At 35.0% G+C, this 20,755-nt stretch overlaps 1 protein-coding gene across 2 annotated transcripts; it reads right to left on the bottom strand.

The window, feature by feature from the left end:
* Positions 1-2,029: 2,029 nt before the first annotated feature.
* C5H4orf33 (chromosome 5 C4orf33 homolog) lies at positions 2,030-20,595 on the bottom strand. 2 transcript variants are annotated; one of them, XM_057546938.1, is made up of 7 exons: positions 20,110-20,595; positions 15,493-15,702; positions 9,891-10,080; positions 7,425-7,485; positions 5,002-5,053; positions 4,654-4,853; positions 2,030-2,786 (listed from the first exon to the last, which is right to left on the bottom strand). In XM_057546938.1, the coding sequence occupies exons 3-7, from the start codon at positions 10,069-10,071 to the stop codon at positions 2,681-2,683; spliced, it is 600 nt and encodes a 199-aa protein (XP_057402921.1). In that variant the 5' UTR covers positions 10,072-10,080; positions 15,493-15,702; positions 20,110-20,595; the 3' UTR covers positions 2,030-2,680. The 2 variants fall into 2 exon arrangements, with proteins under 2 accessions (XP_057402921.1, XP_057402922.1); XM_057546939.1 differs by having other exon boundaries at positions 20,323-20,595.
* Between the last annotated feature and the right edge of the window lie 160 nt (positions 20,596-20,755).

Here is a 20,755-nt window from a genome sequence, read left to right as displayed (position 1 = left end):
GACCCAGACACCACTGGATCATTTTTTCAAGAGGGTAAATAGGATTGAATCCAGCAAGGAACCAGAACCTGTGCCATCAACGTCAGGCATGAGTGAAATTGTAGCTTGCCCTCTGTCTCCTATTGCTGACGATCCTTCAGCTCTACCATCTTCCACCTCCTCTCCCTCCTCCAGTCAGTAACTCTTCTTGCCTGTTTACTCAATGCCAGCCCCTGTATGCCAGTTGTTGTACTGTACTACTGTACTTTTCAAGGTACTGTACTGTAAGATTAAAAATGTTTTCTTTTTGTTTGTTATTATTTGTGTGAAAAGTATTATAAACCTATTACAGTACAGTACTATACAGCCAATTGTGTTAGTTGGGTACCTAAGCTAACTTCGTTGGATTTATGAACAAACTGGACTTATGAACACACTCTCGGAACAGAACTCGTTCGTATATAGGGGACTTACAGTGTATTCACTAGTTTGTTTTATTTTTTAGATTCCACATATAAGTGATATCATACAGTATTTGTCTTTCTCTGACTTATTTCACTAAGCATAATGCCCTCCAAGTCCATTCATGTCATTGCAAATGGCAAAATTTCCTTCTTTTTTAAGGCTGAGTAGTATTCAACTGTATATATGTACCACATCTTCTTTATCCATTCATCTGTTGCTGGACACTTAGGCTGCTTCCATATCTTGGCAACTGTAAATAATGCTGCTATGAACACTGGGGTGCATGTACGTTTTTGAATTAGTGTTTTCATTTTTTTTCAGATATAGATACCCAGGGGTGGAATTGCTGGATTGCCTCTTTGCTTTCTTGAATGGAAGCTTTTGACAAACAGAAATTTAAAATTTTGATGAAGTTCAATTTCTCATTTTTTTTCTTTTTTAGTTAGTGCTTTTTATGTCTTATTTGAAAAAAATCTTTGTCTACCCTTGAATGTGAAGAGTTTTTCTAGAACTTTTTTCATTTCACCAGTCACATTTAGGTTAATTTTCCTGTAGGTTGTTAGGTAAGTTAATTTCTTTTCATGTTTTGCCAGTTATTCCAACACAATTTTTTGAAAAGACTACCCTTTCCCTTTGTCAAAAATCAACTGACTATATGTAGTTCTCTTTCTGGTTTCTCTATTCTGTTCCATTGATATATTTGTCTAAATCTATGCAAGGTCATATTTTCTTCATTATTGAAGCTCAATAGGCCTTACAGTCAGGTAGTATAAGTCCTCCAACTTTGTACTTTTTCAAAATTGTTTTGGCTATTTCAGGTCCTTTGCATTTCCATATAAAATTTTAATCAACATGTGAATTTCTACCAAAAAAAAGCCTTCTGGGTTTTTTAAAATGGGATTACACTGAATCTATAGATAGATTTGTGGAAACAAATTAGGCAGTTTATATTTTCTCTTTATAGAGAAATCTGTAGGTAGCAGTCCAGATATGACATGTTACTCTATTGTGCTGTTTGGAACCCAGGCTCCTTTGTCTTGCTACTGAGCTATTCTTGGGTTGTCTCCTCATTAACACAATGGAGCAAGCATGTTACCTCGGGTATCAATTCTATAATTCAGGAAAAAGGAAGAGGGAAGGCAAAGGACAAAAGGTACATGGCAGCAGAGTCCATCTACGAGGCATCTTTTCTTGCAGGCCCATCTAACACTGTATACTTAAATCTCGTTGACCTAAACTGTTCTACAGTGTCATTTCTACCTGCAAAGGAATATGAGTAAATGTAGTTTTTGAGAAAATCCCCTAAAAATTCAAGTTATATAAAATAGTTAGCAAAGAAGAAGAGGAAAAAGTATATCGCTGGGTAGGCAACTAGGTATCTGTACGAGTAATAAAGGTTCTTCTTCTGCAAGACTGCTTATCTCTGAGTTAAGAATGGTGGTAAAGGACCAGATTTGGTGGAGAAGTTCATAGATAATCTACTAGATGGCTTTAAGCTATGAATTATAACACAAAATTTGAAAATTATGGACCAGGAGTGTTTGATGTTTATAAAATAAAATGAAGACATTTTGACATCTTATTGAACAGCATTAAGAAAATGTCATTTATTTGTAAATGAAAGCAGAATCTGTTGCCCGAATTCAAGACTACTTCATTCCATTTTCTGCTACAGAAGAAAAGTAGTCATAAGACAGGAAATACAGCTAATTAAATAGCACATGTATTTTAATAATGCCGTAACAGATGTGCATCTCCTGTTCAACTGAAATATGTCATTGCTTTCTATTCATTTCAAAAATGGACAGAGGAGTCTGAGTAAAGATTATTATACATTACTATGGAGTTCAAAAATTTGCAAATAAGATGTTCAGTTGTAAGCTGGCTGAGGTTTAGTGGAGTGGGAAGAGAAATATTGATTGTGGTTGACAGAGTCCGGGATATTTGGGGTGATGGTGCTGCAAGGCAGATGGTAGAACCCCTTGGCATGATGGCTCCTGGACTAAGTGACTCCAAGAAACATTTTCACTTTATAGATAAAATCATACATGAACTTTCTACTTTCTTGTTAATTCATACACAATTTGCCACAGAGATACTATATACTTTCACTGACCTCTATGAAATATTTATTGTTGAAATGTGTTCATGGTATCTTGAAAGAGATCATACTTATTATTAGTTTACCTTAAAAGGTATAGAGAAGAAATGATTGATATGGTCATCTACTATACTCCTACACATCAGGTTTCTCTATTAGCCACAGGTCTGACTCTGGTTGTTTCCACTCTTCTCCAAGCAATGTGTTAAAATTGAAAGGCTTGAAGTATTCCAGATGATGGCTAAATGCAAAGAAAAAGATGGTTGGAATTGAAATGAATTATGCATTTGTGAAAAAGCTGTCCTGAAGGGCTATTTATTTTGTTATATCTGTTATAGGACATTCCATTTTAAGAATATCAAAGGTAAGATGTATTCTACATGTACAATTTTCTCACTCTAGCAATCATTCAACTCTGAAAATATTCACCCATATCTCAAAGCACTCTCCTTTCAGTTCTGCAGATAGCTCCCTCACAGCTGAAGGGAGAAATAAAAACCAACCCTGAAAACCTGACTCATTCCATCTAGCCTTAAACAAATCATATTATACTCTTACAGATGTTTTCATATTCAAACTTTGACGATTTATATCAGTTATGTAAATAACTGTTTTTTTAAAAGTTTCAGCTCAACAGATTAAAGAACAGACTCCTTTGCCAAAGCAAGGCAGGTTTATGTAAAAGAGGGTAAATTCTAGTTCTTTTCTTTCTTGGAAAACCATTTAACCATTAGGAAGCTTTCTATTGTGGTTTAATGAGGAGAGAAAGGTTAGCTAACGTGCTGCAATGGAACTCAGCTCTGTAGGAAATCACTCTGCTCTAGCCAATGGCATAATCATACTTTTACCTAGAGTAAGCCTCCAATAGCCTATACATAGGAAGCTTGAATACAGGAATACATTAGCTTGTGAAGAGCCAGAGAAACATGCCATCTTGATATGAGAGCCCTGGGTGAGTTACATCTAGATTCCTGTCCTACTCTGCCCATCTGACCAGGCTGAGCCAGTTTTAGTCAATCCAGATTAAGCAGTTAAGAAAACAACAGTGAAGGATAAGAGAAAGAAAGGGAGAAAGAGGTTTTTCCTAGAAAAGCAAGGGGAAAAGGGAAAAATGCATCTGGCAGAAAAAAGGAATAAGCTAGAAGAGATAAAAAGTCAAGTACAGCGGAGTAAGAGCACGACAGGAAGGGCAAGGGAGAAGGAGAACAATGCAGCGCTTTCCAAGGGTGAAAAGGCAGCGAAATATGTGTACCAGAGTGCAAAGCCCACTAGGATGTCTCTGTTACGCTTTTCTAAACACGCAGACTCACAGACTATGTTGGCCACTTGAGTGCACTCTATAGCGCGGGAATCTCAGCTTGCCCCAGGACAGTGGCTGGCTTTCCTCCCTGAGCTGGTAGTGTTTGCAGCGGTCCATGAAATATTCATAAGGCTGGCCAGGGTTACATGCTCCTTAAGTGACAGCTTCAGGTACAAAGAGATCAGACTCAAAATGGGAAAGCATAGGAGATCTCCTGGCTTGTATGCCCGCTGTCCAACAGGAGACAGTATTTCTTGCAATAACTCCCTAGGTATAGCTTCCAGGGTCCCCACAGAGAACATTCCTGTTAAAGGGAAATCCCAAAGTTGTGCTGTCTCCATCTATGCTGCCTAGAAATATAGCTGACATTTTTATCCTTATGAGGTTACCAGGAGAAGAGAACTAGAGAGTTGACTTAATGTCAGATTCTCAAGCAGCAGGAGAAAGGATTTATTAACCCTTTGCTCACACCAGGAAACACAGATGCCTCTGGCCATTTAGCTCTGAAAGGGATCATAAATAAACTTACAACCACATTTCTATGCCAGTTGTAGTAATACTCACTAAGCAAGACTTTTCTCACACTGCCATGGAAATCTAAGTGCTCTACTGACAGCAGTGAGACAGACTATGTTTGTCCAAAGTCAGTCTGCCAAATACTCACTGAAGACCATCAGGAAACACAGGACTCTACTTGGTGCTTTTACACGTGTCTTCTTTGACCAAAAAATGTTACTACTACTCTACCAAGAATTAATTTTTAAAAACTCTTATAGTTGGGACATATTTTCATTTATTTTCTACTTACAAATCAGGTTTTTGTCCTTGCTGCAGCTCATGTGGAAGTACAGGGTAAAGAGCTTCATAGCTTCTTTTATCTTTTGATCCATGAATTGCAAATGAATTGAATTTTGTCACATTTGGTGGAAAATAACTCCAAGGAAGATAAGCTCTACCTTCCCATTTTGTCTCTCCTCTGGACGCTTTGAATGATAGATCAAGTTCTTGCTACAGAAACAACACGTGAAACACAAAAGGTAAATTAATATTTATAATATATTAACATTAAAATATGTATATATTAACATTTAAAAATATATATATATATGTATCTTATACACTTAAGGATTTTGTCTCATATTTTTTATTTACTTACTTTCCACACATTTCTTTCTCCAGAGAGTAAAAGCACCAAATGCTGTCCATGGCTGTCAAAATTAAAATTCTTCATGAGTGTTTGAAACAAACATTATTTTCTTCACTATCCTTCATATCTGCCATGTGTATGCTTGTAACTAAATTTCCAAATAATTAAAATATGCAATATGAATATTGGATAATTACAGGGACAGCCAGTGTGTTCAGTTACTTAAAAATGGCTTCTTTGAGTTTAACACTTTCCAGGCAACTGCCGTCAAATGCATAAAGCTACACATGTTCAGACTCTTTTTTATATTCTTTAAATAGGAAACTATATGAAATACTTCAATTGGTTAGATGGTACAAAGTATGCAAAAGGGGTTGGGTATCTGGAGTTCATAATAAAACTCATTTCAAAAATGAAAGTATCCTAAAGGGAAGCTGACACCAATTTCCAGGTCAAAATCCAACAAACATATTAAAGGTTATTTCTATAAGAAAACTGTCTTGAAGCTCATTAGGAAGATGGAAGATAAAAATATAGATTGTCTAAAACTACTTAACAGGTTGAAGACTTTAATTTGTAACTATTTTCTCATACAACTGTCCTCGACCTATCTGCCTGCTGTGTTTTCCTGCTTTCAACCATTAGTTCTGACACTGATGTCACATCTTCAAGGAGAAGCACAACATACTCCCAAAAGAAAATTCTAATAAGAGAGCATAATTGGGATTATCCATGTCAGTAAGAATCAAAGGATTTCAAATAGTTACATGAAGCAAATTTACGGTCTCTGGAAAAGACTATATCTAAACATTTTGACACAGACGGTCTGTTGGGAGCTTTTCAGGAAGGATTTCCTTCAAGAAACTAGTCTAACAGAAAACAAGTATTCTTTTCCATTTAAAAGTTCTCTGCTTCTTTTTATTGTTATTATGCAACCTTAAGAATATCCTAAGAACAATAAAAGTTCTTAAAAATTCAAACAAACATATTCAAGTTGCTTTCCTAGAGGTTAACTGTCACAGGAGTTGATTCCCTGAAGCAAAACCATGATTCTTGATTATTAACTGTCCTAATGTATCTAAAAACAAACTTATAGAATTTATTAATTTTATACATTATGGTTATTGAATAATTTCCTAACAAAATATAATCTAATTATCTGATGTATCTTATGCTAAGTCATCACTTTATAAAAATAAACTGATATTATCATCTAAAAATTTAAACTAAGGATGTAACTTTAGAATTCTAGCAGATCCAAGTTCTTGACTGTCTTCTAGACAAGTTATAAACCTATTTGCCTTAGCTTCCTCATGTGTATGGTGAAATTCTCTGACCTCACATTACAGTTCATGAGAATTAATCATATTTTTCAATAAAAGATTTTGGCATGTTAGTTGAAGGGTAACAAAGATATATAGTTACTCTTCTGAAAAATATAATTGTGAACAGCTATATTTTCCACACTAGCATTAGCAAGAAATCAAAATAAGGGAAAAGAAAATGATATCTAAAATCTCATTGAAATCAATTGTTTGGGACTCTGCTCAGTCTACAAAAGGACAAAGGCTACTAGATAACAGATGCTGAGAAGTATTTAAATGTCATTTTAAATGAGTAATGGAAATATAAAGAAATATTTCATTACTAAATATTAACTTAAAATTTCTTATAATTTAGGTAACAAGTAGGTATAAATTTACTTTTTGACATCTACAGGAAAAAGACTGCCAACCAGGTAGAGAGTTCCCAAGGACTGGTTAAATTTGTACAAAGAGAGTCCAAAGTTAATATTTTTCATAAGTCTAGGAAAAGCCATGTGTGATTTAGTTTTTATCATTGGCACTGATCATAAAGTGACATAGTATACACTCAGTAAATGAATGATGACTAAAGGAAGGAATACATGAATACATAATTATGTAATACATAAAATTAAAGTTTAATCTAATTATTAAAAGAATCCCCTAAAAGAAACATTTTCATAAAGTAGTTCAATTCGTTATACCTATATGCCTCCCTTTATTTCTAAATAGCTAATATATAATAATGCAAATTTACAGAGTAAATAATGAATATGCCTCCCTTTATTTCTAAATAGCTAATATACAACAATGCAAATTTACAGAGTAAATAATGAAAGTTTTATAATAATTTTTCATTTTGCAAAAGAACCTTCAAATTTATTAGAAAACCAACTACATTAGTGAATTGAAAATAGTATCAACATAATATTTTCAAAACCTTATATATTCTACATTATACATTTACTTGAAAATAAGAAATTATATATAATTCAGATTAATTCAAATTAGCATTCTGACTAGTTAACTAGAATTAGTGAGCTTTTACTATATCCATATGATTTATAATTAGAAAATAATGTGTTCAAAATATGTAGTAGTGAGTTAGAAGAAAGATTTTATACTTACGGACAAAGTTCAACTTCTAAATACTGTTCAGTTACGTCATTCAAGAAAAATGCTTCCACAACTTTTGAAAACAGAGATATGACATATTGAGAAACTTAATTTTGCTTCAACAATAATTTGTTTATACCTTTAGAATATACAGTGAATTAATGCATTATTTTTAATTAAAGCTATATCACCACTAGGAAAAGGGGAAAATAAAATAAGTAGACATTGTCTGGAAGAAAAAAATACATAGAAAATAAATCATCATTTTTTTCCCCATATCAGATTGCCATAAAATAAAAATATGAATGAAGCCTAGTGCTGGTGAGGTTGTAAAGAAATGAACATATCACACAGACTCTGAGCTAGTTATCTTCTTCTAGGAATTTATCCTAAGGAAATAATCACACAACTGAAAAAGAAGTAAGATGCTATTCATCAAAGTACAATATTACTCAAAAACAAATGGTCTAAATTGTTATCTCCTGTTATATAAATAAATATCCTATTATATAGGAGACCTGTTAAATTATGGAATCTGTGTATTCCATGTAATAGAATATAATGCAGTCATTAAAATAAAATATACAGTTAAATATTTTTTGATATAGGAAGATATCCATGATATTTGGTAAGTAGGCTGCAGAGCAATAACCAAATGCACGTGAAACAAAAATGTGCACGTATGCCTGTGCCTAGATGCCTGCAAAACATGCACAAGAATGTTACGGTTGGTTATCTCTGACAGGTGGAATACAGGTGAGTGATTTTTCTTTATAATTTCCTGAAATTTTATGAGCATGTTTATTTTAAAAACTGTATAATTATAAAAGTGACACATGTTTCTTTTAAATTATTAAAAGAACATAAACATATATGTAAGTAAGAAGTCAAAGTCCTTTTCTTCCCACTTTGCTCTAAAACCTATCAGACTTCTTCTGTCCTTCCATAATCTATTTTACCTGCATAGATTAAAAAAAAATATATGGAATCATTTTCTAATTACAACTTGCTTTTTTCACACACACACACACACACACAAAACTGTACAGCATATAGATACCTAATTCTTGTTAATTACTACATAGTATTCTTCTATAGAATGTTATTATTTATTCACATAATTCTTTATTGATAGACATTTAGGTTGTTTCTAGTTTTCCATGTGTTATTTTTATAATAATAAAATATCTAAGATATAGATATAGCCCCATCAACAACTCAGAGTTTTATTGTTCCTTTTAAAGCCTTTTACCTATGGCAAGGATGGTAGGATGAAGAAGAGATAATAAATGAGAGAAACATTTAGGAGGTGAAACTGACAGGACTTAACAAATAAATCCAAATATGGAGAGTGAGAGAGAAGGATACCTTGGAAAGATCTCACATTTCTACATTTGGTGATTCGATGTATTATAGTGCTACTAATTGAGATTGGGCAATTAGTGAAAGAAGCAAGCTTATGAGAGAAGTGGATGAGTTGAGTTTAGGACTTGTTGAGTTTGGTGTCTATAGTACCTCCAGTAGATAACTCACATTAGTGTGTACACCAACAGGAAGCTGGTATATACAAGTTCTGTAACAATAAAAGACAACATATGTTTAACATATGATAGATTAACACTGACAAAATGCACACTATATAGATAGTATAGAGAAAGTAGATGTTAGTATGGACTAGAAGAGTCATCGAAGGTTTCTTTGAAGAAATGAAACTTGAATTGGACCTTGAACGATGTGCATTACAGGCGGAGGGACTAGAACGAGAAAAGGTACATGAGTGAGAATATGCACGAATGAGACTATCAGCCTTTTGGAAGTCAAGAACTTTTGGTTTAATTTGACAGCTTGATTCAGGAGTACCCTGGAAGCTTATGGGAAGGGTTTGAACCTTATCTTAGGGACAGTAATGATTTGTAATCTAGGAAATGGCATCATAAAGATTATTTAAGAAAGATACGTTTGGTAGCTTAATTAGGATTCATTAGAAGGTGATCATACAGCAAACCTGAAACTGGAATTTCATGGCCGGTCTTTTAGCCCTCACTTAATGTGTGAGATTACTTGCCAGTGTAAAATAAAAACTACATTTCATGTTTAAGTTAATGGTGTTTTCACAATTAAGTGAAACACCCCAAAGCTTCCATAAAGAAGGTTTATAAGGTTAAAGTGGCAATTTGAAGATACTTAAAAACAAAACAAATGTTAAACTCTTCTTAGAATAGGTAACAGAAGGAAGGAAATATAGCAGCAATTTAAAAATCTGGATTTGTAACTGCCATTTTTCACTGTTTTAGTTATACAGTCGAAGTCACATAGGTAACGTGAAAAAGTCAAGAGTGCGAGATTGGTAGGAAATATCAGAAACTGCACATGTCAGTTGCTCAGAAGCACTCACTTCCTTACAGCAAGATAATAGTTCTATGAGAGGTTATTATAAAAAGATTTATGTCTGCAATAAAATACAGTACTTCCACTTACCTTCATAATCCCACAGTTCATTGAAAGGCTTTCCTGGTTCTCCTAGTGGGGCTGGAGGATCATTGAAAAATGGAGCGCTAACTTCCATCATCACTCCTCTATCACCTGGATTCAGCCTGACAAACACTGGCTCATGCTTCACTGGAAAACCATCCCAAGTGTGTTCAATTTTAAAATCCATTTGAAGACTCTAATGCGAAAAAATATTTTTTAAAAAAAACCTCTTTAACAATTTACAAAAGTTTCCTTTAGAAAGAAATGAAATGAAAATTTCAAAGCCAAATTTCAAAGGCAGGAAGGCAGCAGAGTGACAAGAACAAGGTTCTGAGAGTCAAAAGGCCATTTGTGTTATGGTAAGTCACAAACATGGAGTTCTATTATAAAATAGGTAGTTGGATCCTAAAAGCTTTAAGACTTTAAGTCTAGATCCACCTCGAGTTACCTACTAAAGAGTGTATCAAAATAGTTTTTAAGAACTGTAATTAAATCCACTGCAAACTGTTCATGTATTTAAAAACTCGAAGCACTATGAGTTTATATGCCATCCTTCGTCTTATTGTAAAATGTGCAGATGAATTACTGGATCCCCTGGGAATCAAGATCTTTATAGTAAAATTCAATTTGATTTTTCAAGATCTCTATAAATGAGTGCAAGCATTGCTGTTAACACCTGTTCTTTTGGCTAAAACTCTTTTCTTTTTGGGGTGGGAGTGGAGGGGGCTTCAACCATTTGAAGGCAGGCAGAGTTTAGTATTGCCTTCCCTAGTCTCAGGGTATGGTTTTTCTTAGCCTTTTCTTTTTTTTTTTTTTTTTTTAAGGATTTTCTTATTTTTATTTATTTATTTATTTATTTATTTTTGGCTGTGTTGGGTCTTCGGTTCGTGCGAGGGCTTTCTCCAGTTGCGGCAAGCGGGGGCCACTCTTCATCGCGGTGCGCGGGCCTTTCTCTATCGCGGCCCCTCCCGTCACGGGGCACAGGCTCCAGACGCGCAGGCTCAGCAATTGTGGCTCACGGGCCCAGCTGCTCCGTGGCATGTGGGATCTTCCCAGACCAGGGCTCGAACCCGTGTCCCCTGCATTAGCAGGCAGATTCTCAACCACTGCGCCACCAGGGAAGCCCCAGCCTTTTCAATTTTTGATATTTCAAGTGTTAAATGACCATTTGCTCGGTTAATCCCTTTTCTCCAATTGAAATACGGGAACAAAATCTGCTATCATCTAAACTTTGAAATAGACTAAGTACATCTGATGCAAGCAGTATTTGCATTTTAAATTGTTACTCTAAGGATTAAATGGAAGGACATAGTATTATATTAATAAAAGTATGTTTTGTTGAATACTATGGATCAAAGATTTTATAAACATTATCTCATTTAATTTCACAAAAACTTGTAGAGGAACTATTATTATCCTCATTACAAACAAAGAAACAGACTTGTCCAAGGTCAAATAGCTAATAAATCAAGAAACTGAACCAATGTCAGCCATGCTTTCCCAGATGAAGACATTTCAGGAATCTGCAAACAGATGAAAACCTTATTTTGGGAATGATGGATTCCCCTAAATTATACTAGGTCCTTACATCTTGTCCAAAAGATAACCTTGATTGTAAATGGTGGTATTTCCAGACTAATTTCGCTTATCTGAAGTCACTGAATGCATTTCCTTGCTTCATGTTATTTTTATTGCAAGTAATAAAGTTTTACATTTTGAATAAATTTATTTCTTAACATTGTTTTTCAGGTTTATTGAGGCATAATTGACAAAAATTATATATATTTAAGGTATACAATGTGATGGCTTCATAAAATTATACTTGAATAAATTTATTTCAACAAATATGTACTGAATACCTACTATGTGCCCAGCACTGGGAGATCCAAATACGTAAGTTCTGTGTCACATACAGAATCCAAGATCTCCAAAAACCTTTTTGTAAAGTATGTAGCTTTTCTCAGTTTTCACTATATGCTAAGAAATTTTAATAACTTCTAAAATTAAAAAATAGTGCTGGTATTGCAACCCATTTGCAACTAACAGCATTTCAGAAGAGGATATGTTCAGCAATTTATATTCTTCATCACTGAAATAAGCTCAGTGAGTGATAAGACTGTATAAACTGATTCTGACTTATGTGGAATTGAGTCCTGATTTGCCTGGAATAAAATACCTCAATAATAAATTTATTTTCTGTAGTTGAAATATCAAGGCACATTCTTCAAAATAAATATATCACCCTCTACTACAAATTTTGGTACGTAAGTACCCTCTTGCAGCATATAGGAAGGAATAAGAATAAATCAAGATGTTAGAAATGCTGATTAAATCTGATTCTGGCACCAATATGCTATGCTCCTAACTTAGGGCTTGACAATTCTTGACAACCCTGGGAAAATATAGCTCAGCGACTAGGAAGTTTTGGTTGATTCACTAATTCTCCATGCAACCAGCGTATCCACAAAACAATGCTGCACACATTAAAGGGATCCCTATCCTAATCAGCGGGTTTCCACCACGGTATTTTCAACTCCCAGTTCTTTTAGGCCATCATCTCTATGTCTAAATGGAATTAAACCATATGCAGTGATGTGCTCCTAAAAATGGCCTGTCACTTCCATACACACATGGTGGGTCATGGTCAGAGTATGGCTTCAAATTACTTCAAAATGTAATCTTAACTGGAAGATAAGAAGAGATAAATGATAAAAGCAGAGCTACTCTTGTTGGCAGTATAAGGTACTGAAAACCTAAGTCTTTCTACTGGTTCTTTCTGCCTTTTCTCCTAAGATTTCTTTGAATATTGTCTGGAAATTACTGCAAGAAATATCAGCTAGACTTCCACTAGTAGGGAAGAGTGCCATGGCTGACATGCCCAAGGGTAGAATACAATTTTGGCTTTTTGCATAAAATGACCTTAGTTTCTTATCAGAACAACAAATTTATTATTAATTTGCTTAAAGAACACTCACGTCAATCTAAGCATGCATAATATAACAAAATCAACCTAAAAATTATAGGCCTGCTCACTAGTTTACAATCTAATCTAAAGATAACATGGATCCAGACAGAGACAATTGATTTTCAGCTCCCTGGGGACACTTAGGATTGTGGTGGCTTAACCCCCACTACCTTTCAATTTTCATTGTTTGCACACGTGCTCATATGAAGTAGAGACAATTCGTTTATTAATGTCTTTCACAACCTGGGCTAGTGGGCATCCATGCAGCGTTCCATTCCCTGTCACTCTCTATTGCCCATACACTGCTGTTTTGATTCACAGCACTTACCCTACATGACATATTGTACTTGTTTTATTTTGTCCCCATCCCTAGCTAGAATGCCTGTAAGCAACACGAACTTATTATTTATTTGTGGAGTGAATAACTGTTCTAGTCTCTGGATCTAAAATTTCATGATTCTAAGATTTTATGCAGGAGAAATCAACTGTTAGTGGTATCACTATCTCTTTCAACACTATATACTAGAACAATGGCAAATAACTAAGATAAGACATCATATCTAGAAATTTCCTTTCAAATTAGTTTATCAAAGGTTTATTAGCTACTCACTTTGTTTCGGGCACCATAGCAGGTGCTGGAGAAATAAAGTGTAAGAAAGTCTATGGGGAGTTGGGGATGACTCTCATGTAGCTAATCAACCAGGACTCATGTCCTAACCGACCAGATAGATCCATTAGCAGTTGGTTCATTTTCCACTCCAATTTAATAAAGTTGGATCCCTATACCAAACTAAGCTTTAAATGAATCAAAGATATAAACATAAAAATCAAACCAAATAAAATCAAGAAAGTAAAAATCGGGAGGTTGTTTTTAAAAGATGATCTTAGAGCAGAAAAAGCCTTTTAAGATATAATCCCAAACCCAGAAGACATAAAAAAAAAAAACCAAAAAACACTGATACATTTGGCTATATAAACATTTTTTTAAAAAAGCAAAAATCTGCCTTCCTCCACCAAAAAAAACCCCATTACAAAATCAAAGACAGTTTGGGAAAAAATACCTGCAACTCATAGTTCAGACAAATAACTAAATTCTTTAATGTTTAAAGGGCTCCTAGAAATCAATAATGAAGAGACCATCCCAACAGAAAAATGGGTAAAGATATGAATAGCCAGCTCACAGAAAGAAAATGCAAAATGTTCGGTCTCATTAATAATGATAGAAATGCAAATTAAACAACAATAAATTACTATGTTTCCCTTAGATTGTCAAGAACCAGAAAGTTTGATAAAATGCTGTGATAATGAGGACGCTGAGAAACAATCAATATATCGCTGTTGGGGCATAACTGGCACTGACTCTGTCAAGAGCAATCCCTCAATATCTATCAAAATAAAAAATGCAAATGACCTCTGACTCAACAATTCTAGTTCTAGGAGTTATTACACCTGTACATATTCAAAATGACATAAGTTATAAAGATATCTACTGTAATATTGTTTAGAATAACAAAATATTGTAAGCAACTTAAATACCTATCAGTAGAGAACTAGTAAATTATGCTATATCTTACAAGGAAATACCACACAGCAGTTAAAAAGAGTGAGGCAGCTCTATATATACAACTAAAATATATTAGGTGAAAAAAGCAAGGTGCAAAAAGTATACGTTTACTTAATAAAAAGGAAGACTATTTGCATATATGCTTGTGAATGCATATACTATCTCAGGAAGCATATACAAGAAACCAGTGTAGCAGTGGTTGCCTCTTTGGAGGGGATTATCTGCCTGAGAAAGCTGAGGAAGCAAGATTTACTTTCAACTGTATCCGTTTTTTTTTTTTAATCTATTTGAATTTTATACTATGATAGACATGCACTTATTCAAAAATAAATTATTAAAAATGTTTTAAAGTCTAATTTTAAGCTGAATCTCTGAAACAGTACAGTGACGACCTCTTCTCTCCCTTACGTTATAAATGCTGAACATTTCTAAAAAGTCAGAATGAATATTAGGAATATTATTAAATGAATATATTCATTCAAGGTGAACACCATTCTATTATACAATTTTTACGTTGGCTGTGTAAACTTTCTTAAAAAGAATGTTTATTATTAATCTGTATTTTTTCCACATTTTAACTTCTATTCTTCAAATTATTCTTTCATCAAAAAAAGTCGAAAATAATTATTTTCATGCCTTACTTGTACTATGGGAAGACCTTTAAAAGGAAATGAAGGAAGAGAAAGGAGACGGAACCCCGGAGCATTAAGAGCCCAGAGAGGAAAAAAAAAAAAAAATTCCACAAAGGTTCAAAGAAGGACGTTATGGAAAATGTGTTTTCTCAACTGAACGTTTTGTGAGGAAAATTTCCAAATCTTCTACTCACGAACTTTTTTTTTCAGTTTTCTACAAAAATGATTTTTTTTCAGTTTGCATCTTCCCCGCCCCCACTCCCCGTCTCCCGCGTCCATTTCCGAGAGAAACGGAGAAAGGAGGAAGTCAGCCCGAAAGTGGGTGGAAACTGTGCCGCCAGGAGAAGCAGCTGAAAAATAAGTTGCAAGAGAAAAAGCCAACAAGACTAGGAGAAGGTGGGAGGAACGACAGAGTGGAGAAAGCATTGACAAGGAGGGAACACAGACCGGGAGTCTCTTTTCGGGCCGACACTCGCTCGCTCCCTGCGGCCGAGGTCAAAGGACCTGCGGCTCCGCCCCGCTGCCCGCACGCTCTGGGGGAGGGACTTGGCGGACTAAAGCACAGACACCTGTTGAACGACCGCCGCTGGTCCTTAAAGTCTGAAGACTTAAAAGTCTGAAGACTTTTAATCGTTCCACAGAAGTTTGAGCGGTTTCCTAGAGGAAGAAGGAAGGGTTACTCAGCAATATTTAAAATTGTTGCACAATTTAAAAATCAACTGTAAATCATAAGATTACAATAGAACACGTCCGGCAATAATTCACTTAATGTAACTAAAGGCTAACTGGCTATATAAGCAAAAATTGTAAATTATATTACACTAGCTGTAAATAATATTATCCTAGCTGTAAATTATATTATACTACTGGGAGGTATAAACATAGTGGTCAGCGTTCTAACATTGGCACCAGACTGCCTGGGTTCAAATCGAAATTCAGGCACTTTCCAACTGTGATCATCAGCAAGTTATTGTAAAAGGGATTTAAAAATAGCAACTACCTTACAAGGTTTTGTGAGGATTAAATGAGTTAATATACATATAAAGTATTTAGAACAGTGCCTAGGGCATAGTAAGTACTTTAAAAAGATTATTATTATTAAAGTATATAGGTTTGCCTAAAGAAAACATTTTTCTGTTCAAATCATTAAAATTACCTGTTTCTGAGGTGGTTTTCTTATAGAAAACTAGACTCTCAGACAGGATAGTCTGACCCTTGAGATCATGGAATATGGTTAAGTGCTCTAGAGATACGGTTCTGGTTGCTTCAGTCTTAACTATCCTAGCAGTTTCGGCATCTATCAGCCTATTTTCTTTTTTTAATAGATCTTTATTGGAGTATAATTGCTTCACAGTACTGTGTTAGTTTCTGTTGTACACCAAAGTGAATCAGCCATATGCATACATATGTCCCCATGTCCCCTCCTTCTTGAGCCTCCCTACCATCCTCCCTATCCCATCCCTCTAGGTCATCGCAAAGCACGGAGCTGACCTCCCTGTGCTATGCTGCTGCTTCCCACTAGCTAACTATTTTACATTCAGTAGTGTACGTATGTCAATGCTACTCTCACTTCACCCAGGTTCCCCCTCCCACCCCGTGTCCTCAAGTCCATTCTCTATGTCTACATCTTTATTCCTGCCCTGCAACTAGGTTCATCAGTACCATTTTTTTTTAAGATTCCATATATATGTGTTAGCATATGGTATTTGTTTTTCTCTTTCTGACTTACTTCACTCTGTATGACAGACTCTAGGTCCACCCACCTCACTACCAATAACTCAATTTTGTTTCTTTTTATGGCTGAGTAATATTCCATTGTATATATGTGCCACATCTTCTTTATCCATTCAGCTGTCGATGGACATTTCGGTTGGTTCCATGTCCTGTCTTTTGTAAATAGTGCTGCAATGAACATTGTGGTACATGTCTCTTCTTGAATTATGGTTTTCTCAGGGTATATGCCCAGTAGTGGGATTGCTGGGTCATATGGTAGTTCTATTTTTACTTTTTTAAGGAACCTCCATATTGTTTTCCATAGTGGTTGTGTCAATTTACATTCCCACCAACAGTGCAGGAGGGTTCCCTTTTCGCCACACCCTTTTCAGCATTTATTATTTCTAGATTTTTTGATAATGGCCATTCTGACCAGCATGAGATGAGACCTCACTGTACTTTTGTTTTGCATTTCTCTAATAGTTAGTGATGTTGAGCATCTTTTCATGTGCCTCTTGGCCATCTGTATGTCTTCCTTGGTGAAATGTCCATTTAGGTCTTCTGCCCATTTCTTAATTGGATTGTTTGTCTTTTTGATATTGAGCTCCATGTGCTGTTTGTATATTTTGGAGATTAATCCTTTGTCTGTTGTTCCATTTGCAAATATTTTCTCCCATTCTGAGGGTTTGTTTTTTGTCTTATTTATGGTTTCCTTTGCTGTGCAAAAGCTTTTAAGTTTAATTAAGTCCCATTTGTTTATTTTTGTTTTTATTTCCATTACTCTAGGAGGTGGGTCAAAAAAGATCTTGCTGTGGTTTATGTCAAAGAGTGTTTCTCCTATGTCTTTCTCTAAGAGTTTTATAGTGTCTGGTCTTACATTTAGGTCTTTAATCCATTTGGAGTTTATTTTTGTGTATGGTGTTAGGCAGTGTCTTCATTCTTTTACATGTAGCTGTCCAGTTTCCCAGCACCACTTAGCCTATTTTCTTACAGTGTCTCTTTCACCCAAGGCAATGTGAAATGATTGTTTCTTTATAGGATAATAAATTAATAACTAAATCATGTATAATGTTTTAAACTTCTCACAAAAAGGTAATAATTTACAGAATTACAATGCTTCCAAATAGAATTGCTCTGTATCCTAGTTGCTGAGAGTTACCAAAACTTTAATAGGATCTGTGGGTTTAATTCAGCAAGGAGTCACTACACCTGAGCGTCACAGCTACTCTGAGAAGAGCATGCATATTCTACACATTTAAGTAAAGTCACTGTAATTTTCTCCCAGTCTGCAAGAGCAGATATTACACTGGGGTGTTGCCATTATTCAGATATTTTCAGTTAAAATATTAAGCTAAGCCATATGAAATTTTGGAAAAAATCAACAATTTCACATGGTTCAGCCTAAATATATTCTGCTTATAACATACTTTAAAAAACTTTCTTGGGGGAAAAACAACTTTTGTGTTTGTTTTAACAGAATGATTATTTTTGTTTTATAAAAATCACTTTTGGTGGGAGAGGGAAATGGGGAGTTGTTGCTCCATAGGTACAGAGTTTCAGTCATGCAAGATGAAACCGTTCTAGAGATCTGCTGTACAGCAATGTGCATAGAGTTAACAACACTGTGCTTGACACTTTAAAAATTAACAGTACATTTCATGTTATGTGTTTTTTATTACAATAATTATAATAATAAAAAAGACAAGCTTAAAAAGAGAGATTGAATTTCTAGGCCATCCTTCTCTTGGTTGGTCAAAGAAACATAATTATTAAGAGTTTTTTAAAAATCACTTTTTATGGCATTTAATAATATCAGCCAAGGTTGAAAAGAAGTTCTGATCCTAGCTTAAACTTCCAACTTTGTATTCTTCATGATGCTTTCCCCACAGTACTTGGTACTCAATGTCAATTTACTGCATAAATTAGTATTAGTTAAATCTATTAATTTTTAGGGCTTTCCTTATTGCAGAAATATTATCAATATAAAAAACATGAACTAGTGACTAGATAATGGTTAAACACATACTAAGTACTTTTCTCTCCTTCTCATTCCTTGTACTCAATTACAGTAATAGATACTTCCTATGCACACACATGCTTTAAATTAATTCCTTCATCAGATACTTATTGAGTGCTCATTGTGTTCCAGGTACTATGATGGAGCCTGGAGTCAAACTACAAAACAATATGATAGACACTGCAGGAAGAAGCACGAAGTAAGTACAAAGGAAGCACCTACCTTGGGGTAAGTGGGTAGAGAACAGAAGGGAAGCTTTAAGACGGAAGAACACTAGAGCAGATAAAGATAAGTGAAATCATAGCAACTTTGTTTCTTACAGATGAAAATTATTTTGAAAGTACTTCATTAAAATTCAACCAGTAAAAATCTTGTAACCAAAAAAAAAAAAAAAGCCACCAACAAACAAACCACCACACCTCAAAACTCAAAAACTATATAGTTTGTATTGACCTTGACCATCTAGCCAAATAATTCAAGTACAGAGATTAAAAACTCCAATTTCGGATATTTAATTTTTGCAGTGTGAAGACCACCTCATCATTTACATCCAGAAAGTACTGTTTGCTTTCACCCATACTAATATCAACTTCTAGGGTAAATGTAGAGTTAAGCTTATGACTACTTGTTTGGTGCCAAGTTAAATCACCCTATGACAGTATGCAAGGTTCAAATGTAGGGGAAGATACAACAAGTCGTTGGGGAGTCAGAGAGACATCCCTGAAGAAAAAGCCACACACTGACTTCGAAAAAGAGTTGGAGTTTGCACTTTCAATTTTTCCTTCCAACAAGTTTTTGTGTTAACTTCATGGCCACTAAAAACCAGATCAAGTTCAATCTTCACTAACTCAAAGCTAAATTAAAGTTTTTATAGTTATTATTTGTGCCTCCATATGTAACAACCAGTCTTTAGGGGAAGGACCATCTCATTCTCTTAATAGTGAGTATGGAGAAAACCCGTAACAGGAGTTCGAATACCTAACTGGATACAGCTGGACGCATTTAAAAAATTTCTTAATACATTCTGCTAACATTACTTTTTTTATATAACAGTATGAGTACAAGACAACAAAAACTTCTTAAACTGTTAAAAAGAAAGCTAAATCGACTACTTCTATGACATGTCTATTTAGAAACCTTACCTCAACCCATAAAAACACATATTTGATTAAAAAGCACTAAAACTGGTGGCTGGCTTCAAGTTAACGTTTTGATTGCTGGGATTGAAATTTCCTCTAATGTTAACTTTTAAAAATAATGATGAGCTTTAAATCCAGACATAATCATTTTATAAAGATGGGGATTGTAATCGGTATACAAATGTAAAGTTTTACCTCATTATTTCTTGCAAAAAATGTGAATTTGTCTTTCCTTCTTTTTTTGAGGAATCAAAGTTATCTCTAAAGAAATAACTGCTGAACTTGCAGGATCTTTGGAGTACTTCTAACTACATGTCTTATTGCCACGCGGTTAACTATTTAAACAACAGCTGTGTCCTTTCTCCAAAGACCCACGTACTTAGTTTCTGGGGATTACCAAATTCATACCCAGAATCCTCCAGCTTTGGGGGCAGACTCTGAAGACGCCTGTCTGGGTTCAGACCGCAGACGCAGAAACCTACGTGCTTTCCAACCATCCGCTTTGGCCAGCGAGGTCTCCCAGTCCGGAAGTGTTAGGTAACAAAGATACGGGGGCATTTAAAATATGTAGTTAATGCCCTACCTATGTTTACATTTTGGGGTTTTTTTTTTAAAAAGGAATAAAAGAAAAAAACCAACAATAAACAAAAAACAAAAAACAAAAAAAACCGCTGGGCCCAGCCATCCTAGGACACAGGCCCACCAGCTCGTCCGCCGCCACACAGGTGGCTCAGCCGGCTCAGCCGGGTGTCATCCAGGTTTCCACAGCTCCGCCCATCGCTCGACAGACAACCAATAGCGTGAGAGAACTCCAGGAAGCGCGATGACGTAAACGCCGACG

This window comes from Balaenoptera acutorostrata, chromosome 5, assembly GCF_949987535.1.
Source record: "Balaenoptera acutorostrata chromosome 5, mBalAcu1.1, whole genome shotgun sequence".
In the NCBI taxonomy this organism is placed as follows: domain Eukaryota; kingdom Metazoa; phylum Chordata; class Mammalia; order Artiodactyla; family Balaenopteridae; genus Balaenoptera; species Balaenoptera acutorostrata.
This window is presented reverse-complemented; position numbering and strand designations above follow the sequence as displayed.